The sequence below is a fragment of the Anthonomus grandis genome, chromosome 8 (genome assembly GCF_022605725.1).
Source record: "Anthonomus grandis grandis chromosome 8, icAntGran1.3, whole genome shotgun sequence".
NCBI classification, from domain to species: domain Eukaryota; kingdom Metazoa; phylum Arthropoda; class Insecta; order Coleoptera; family Curculionidae; genus Anthonomus; species Anthonomus grandis.
This window is the reverse complement of record NC_065553.1, coordinates 5,161,030-5,167,200: the sequence shown is the minus strand read 5'-3', so window position 1 is coordinate 5,167,200 and position 6,171 is coordinate 5,161,030. Positions and strand designations below refer to the sequence as shown.

The window sequence follows — 6,171 nt, the reverse complement described above, 5'->3', positions numbered from 1 at the left end:
ATGTTTTGTCGTGTGAACCAACTTAACCTCATTTTTTGAGACTTTGCTTGCTTATTGGTATTGGCTTTAGTTTATAGCAAAAAAGACCTATTTTAAAGTTTTTCATGTAAAAAAATGCCAAAAATCAAAGAAGTTATCACCTCTTCTAGTCATAATCCCGTGTTAAGTAAGTAATAATTAATTGGAAGTTTTGATTACTACTGTATGTAGTAGCTAGGATGAATTGAAAAACAAATTGGAATAGCATATTTTTTATTCATATTATTCCTACTAAATATAAATAATAGATGAGGACAAATATTGTATGTACCTATGGTCACTAGGTCCCTAAAGATAAATTTTCATTTCACCTTGTTTAAAATTGTTCAGTGTTCAAAATTTGTATTTTCTATCTTTTAATATTAAATAGGAGTTATAAAATAGAATTTTAAACAGAATAGAGGTACTTATATTGACAATATTGTGGTTTCTCAACCTGTATCAGAACCACATTTACTTCAGTTGAATAAGATATATCATCCAATAACTCAGGTACGCTTATTCCTATTTAATAAGAGAATTTCTGAATGTTTTTAGGAATTTGTTGATGCTCGTAACTGAGGGATGGGAGTGGGGTAATGATTTGTATGCTTCTTTTTATGATCTCACTAAAGCATTTGATTGTGTCTCTCATGAATTTTGATCCAGAAACTAAAATCTTACCACGTAGATGAGGCGAGCATAAGGTTAATTCAGTCCTTTCACCAAATGCTTCAAAGACCAAAAATTTAAACTTCAGTCTTAGAGTTAACTTCCACAGTCTACCTTGTAATTCTTCTACAAAGTTTTTGAATGTTGTGATGGATGCAAAACTTACATGGGTAGAACATGAGCAAAATTATTGCACTTGTCATAGGCTGGCTTTTGCCGATAATTTGAAGCTATATTTAAATCTATATGGTTTGGAGGATTGTGTTTTTCTTCAGAACTGTCTAAATACATTGGAGGTATGGTACGCTGTTAACAGGTTAGGCTTGAATGCGGCTAAATGTAGTGTGGTCAGTTACTCTAGATCAAAAACACCCTTAAATTTTAATTACTTTATTAATGATACTATTTTGAGTAGATTAGAGCAAATTACTGATCTTGGTATCACATTTGACTCTGAATTTACATTCATTCCACACTTCAATAACATAGTCAAGTCAGCCCTGAGAAGGCTTGGGTTCATAATTAGAAGTTCTCAGAGTTTTACTTTAGAATCTACATTAAGACTGCTTTTCTGTTGCTTTGTGAGATCAAAACTGGAGTTTGGCTGCATTATATGGAAGCCGCTCTATCAGAATCATGTTGATCTCCTTGAATCTGTTCAGCGTAGATTTGCTAAGTTTTTGGCCTTCAGGCAAAATGGCATATATCCGGTGAGAGGGTTTGATTCTCGGCAACTATTGGAACGCTTCAATCTACATCCATTACATCTCAGAAGAATGATCTTCTCTGTAAAATTCCTGCATGGGTTACTGAATGGATTCATTGATAGTCCTGTACTTCTTTCTGGTGTACGTTTCATGGTGCCTAGGCTGAATGCTAGACATTCCCTAACATTTTTTCTGCCAAGGCCTCATACTAACATCCTGTTAAAATCGCCACTATATACAATATGCGCTATATTTAATCGGATCTGTCACATGTGCGATATAAATTTCTCTCCGGTTCATGTGATTGTCGATATCTTGGTGGATCATTACTCTTGGTGTTAAGACCCATGTGTTTAAGTTATAGTTAGTAGGTATATTGCAGTTAATTTAATTTAATTTTGTTGAATATCTTGTTAAACTTTTATAATTGAGTTTTTATATCATATTAATATATTATAGTTATTTGTTCTAATTGTGATTGTGACTTTACTTTACTTTTTTTCTTTTCTTTTCATTCTTTTAGGTTTGTTTGTGTGTGTTTTTTTTAACTATATTTTTCATTGTTTTGCAACTGTTTCTTGTTATTGGGCATGTTGCCTGTTGGAAATAAAGGCTTATTATTATTATTAAAATCACTTTTGTAATTAAGTCCCTGAGATCAATAACACCAAAAGCAACTATTATGACTGCTTATCATGGGTATTTCACTGCAGTTATGTCATATGCAATACTTAATTGAGGTCATTCTGGTCATGCTTACAGAATTTTGGAAATCCAGAAGAGATGTGTTGGATCCATTGTTGGGCTTTGTTACCGAGATTCCTTCAGGCAGCAATTCAGAGCTTCATATATGTACTTACCTTTCCTTGTGCTTATATGTACCAATGTCTGGTGTATATTGTTAATAATATGTCCCAACTTACTCTGATATACACAATTATAATACCAGGCATAATAGAGATATTGTACCTAATTTTTATAGACTTTCAAGGACCATGGGTAGCTCTGATTATTATTGTGTTAAATTCTTTAATGCCATTCCACTGCATACCAGAACTTTAGAGCCTAAACTATTTTTTATCAAAAATGAAACATTATTTGATTACTGGTGCTTTTTACTCTATTCATGAATACCTAGAAAGTAGTTTTAATGTTGTATGATGGATATTTTGGATTTTCTGTGAAATTTTTACACTGAATGTTTGTGATTGGTGTGTCTAAAATTGATGTGATATTGGTTCTAAGTTTTTATTAGTGATAAATCGTATATTTCGGTAATTTTAAATAGTATAGTGGTTTTTAGATGATGTATGTTCTTTAGGTTGTTAGATTGAAAAGCTACCCTATTATTACTTATATCCACATTGACTTGTACATACAACACAGTTTGTGTAATGTATGAATAAACATTTCTTTCTAACTATCTTACAGATTGTCATTTTGGTTTCCGAATAGGTAGAACCACTACTTAAAGTGTTATGGATCTGGTGTCATTTGTTCTTGATTCTTTAAACAGCCAAAAATGTATATCTTCATTGTTTTGTGTCCTTAGCAAGGCCTTTCACTATGTCTGCATAATATCCTCCTATGCAGACTCAAAATATACTTTTTTTGTGATAAAAGTTTTTCATTAGTGACATCATACCTGTGCAAACAGAACACAGGCAGTTAAGAGTTGATAGAGTGACATCAGCAAAAAGTATAACCACCCTAAGGGTACCACCGGTTCAGTATTGGAGTCCATACTTTTTCTAATCTACATTAATGATTTACCAATTTTAGAACCAACAGTATTTACACAATACGACATCGAATTAATATCTTACTACAAAAATCGATTAATACAATAAGTACAGATTCAAATTGCTGTTGACGATTCAACCAACACACAGTTGGTAAGATTGTTGCGATATGATTCAGAAGAATACAAAAAAGTTTTTAGGAGTCGTATAAGTCGAGAAGCAAATGACATTCGTATCATTGGTATGAATCATACGAATACAACTCATCTCTATTAAGAAACCCACGGCAATCATGTGCTAATTAACACCTTTCTTCCATTCAAGAAATAAGAACATAATTGCATTGGCCTATCTACACAGTTGAGAATGGCCAAATGGATTTGTAAAATCCATTTCAACAGTGAATAATATCATTAATTATAATAAACATCTTATATTGAGCTTAGGTAATTAAATATAGTTATATATAGTAAACATGTCAAAAAATTGGATTCTGCTAGTATTTTGATCATTTTATTGATAGCAGAGCAAGTAACCTGAGTATTACTTGCTCTAAATGACCTCTGGAGAAAGTCAGAAAAGACATCTACGATCTGTTGGATACCTGAAATGTGATTATCATAATACTCCATTACATTTGGGATCCTAGGGGAACTTTATTGTTTTGTGCTAATATATGACCAGAATTCATTTGGGTAAATTTTAATTTGATTTATCAATGGAAATTTAAATTATTTATCTATTGAACTATTTTTTACTCTACAGCAAAACTATAATTTAAACACAATATATTGAAACTAGAGTAACTAATATTTTTTTTTATAGTTGATTTTCAGAACAGTAAAATCGCGCCATCAGCTGAAACATCACTGAATTGCGAAGTATTCAAAACAGGAAACAATGTTATTGTAGGGGTACAAAATGGTGACGTGTGTTATAGTGGGGAGACCCACAAGGACTCTGAATATAATACTTTTTTAATGGTGCAGCCACCGGGATCTAAAGAGGTATCCAAAAAATATTATTCATATCATAATTTTTTAAAAAATCTCTTTTTGCAGATAACTTTGGTGCTGCTTGACACTTGCACAGGAACCCCATTATTAGATAAAAAGACTAAATCCGTCACTAGCCCGGTTAAAAGTAAATCTCTGGCAGATCTCAGAAAAGAGTTTGGCTCAAAAAAAGCAAAACGATATACCGAACAGCAAGAAAGGCTTAACATGAATATTGAAAATGTCAAGGAACATCTGGAACAAACAGTTGCGGACATCAATGTTACCCAGTTAAATACAAGTGTACAAGATGAGGGAGAGAGTCTATATAGGCCAAAGATTAACAGGAATGCATCCACAAAAGAGCAAGTTTATCTGTTGGGAGATTTAGTTCCAAAGGAGGTTTTAGATTCATTGGAAAATAGTGTTACTGAAGTTTTGGAGAGTGAAGATATGACTGAATTTGAGTAAGTTAGATTTTTAACTTTGTAGAGTTTTAAATTAGTTTTTGAAAAGTAAGTATATTTATTTTTTATAAGAAATTCATAATAAAGGTTACATATTTAACTGATATGAATGGAATAAAATATATCTTTATTGAATAGGTACATCACATATACAAAGAAAGTGGATTTAAATTTACTTAACTAATACAATACAATGAAAGTTGTGCTTAGGCAATAGCAGTTCCTTGATTGCATGAAGATCATTATTAATTTAACAACCATAAACAATAAAAAACATCAAGCAACCTTATTTGAAAAATTTTTGATAATTTAAGAACCCTTTTAGTTTAACAACAAAAAGTAACAATAGTGTGTCATAAGTTCATTTGTGTACCGTTGCATGTTTTTGAAAAGATAAACTTATATGAATATTTAATTAAATTTCATCATAGATTTTTTTTTTGCAGATTAACGCCTTCCATCCAAAAATATATCGAAGCCTTAAGGTCTTCTTCTTTCCCAGAGATGGTGGTCATTGAAAAATGCAAAATCCTTCTGTACATTCACTTTTTAGTAAAATTTTTAAATACACCCCTTAAAAGCATGACCAAGAAGTTTATTGCGTGTGAATGTTCAGAGTTGGTTGATAAGAATTTAAAAGAAACCTACATGATTAATGGGTAAGAAAAGCTAACATTCGGTTTTTTTCTATAAAAAAATATTTAAATGCCTATTTTGTTTTATAGCACAAGACCATTGAGTATGAGAGACAAAGGCCTTTGTTACGCATTAGTTTTACTAATGTTAGCGCTCGATTATGAATTGGACTTGGAGCCGATCTCTAAAGAGCTAAAATCAGGACTGAAAAAAGTACAGGAGTTCGCACGAAATTTGGGCTTTAGTCAGTCGAACAAGAACAAGAATGTTTTTATTTTGAAAATACCGGTACCGCCGCCGGTGATGCCTAATTTAAAGCGAAAGAGAAGTTCAATTTAAGTGTTAATAAGATCGAGTATTTTTAAATGTAGATATATATTTTATGTTTTTTTTAACGATTAAAGCTTTTTTTGACGTTTCTACCACTGATTTTTAGTTTGAAATATGTGAGTCTTTTAGTAAATAAGGATATTAAAGATTTAAATATTGCGCAGCACTATGGCATGTTGGTGGTACTGTACTACAACCAGATGAGTTTACAGGAAGTGAAGTTCGGAATATTGTATCGAACTGCTATTTGTCTCGATATTAATTATTTATAATCGATCTGCGTTAAAAAACCTTAACTCAGAACAAGATACGATGCTGTTCTTAGCATGATGCTGTTTACTATTCTCTACTTTATATGTATTTTTTAATTTTTTTCGCTCTCTTTTGTTTTATTTCGTTTTAAGTTAATTTCCCAAACAACACATCATATATTATCGTTAAATATATAACGATTTTTTAGTAAATTTTTCGTTTTGGTATATTTATCAACCGTATATGGTCAAGGTATATTTATTAAACTGTAGAATATACGAGAAGACACGGAATTTACATATCTAGTTTTTCAATTCGATTACTACACCTCAAATATTTGATGACATTCTTC

General features: G+C 31.4%; 1 protein-coding gene across 2 annotated transcripts; it reads left to right on the top strand.

Moving 5' to 3' along the window:
- LOC126739314 (uncharacterized) lies at positions 1 to 5,659 on the top strand. Of its 2 annotated transcripts, none has more exons than XM_050444941.1 (5): positions 1 to 166; positions 3,965 to 4,146; positions 4,201 to 4,601; positions 5,048 to 5,260; positions 5,327 to 5,659. In XM_050444941.1, the coding sequence occupies exons 1-5, from the start codon at positions 115 to 117 to the stop codon at positions 5,574 to 5,576; spliced, it is 1,098 nt and encodes a 365-aa protein (XP_050300898.1). In that variant the 5' UTR covers positions 1 to 114; the 3' UTR covers positions 5,577 to 5,659. The 2 variants fall into 2 exon arrangements, with proteins under 2 accessions (XP_050300898.1, XP_050300899.1); XM_050444942.1 differs by lacking the exon at positions 1 to 166 and adding an exon at positions 376 to 531.
- Positions 5,660 to 6,171: the final 512 nt, after the last annotated feature.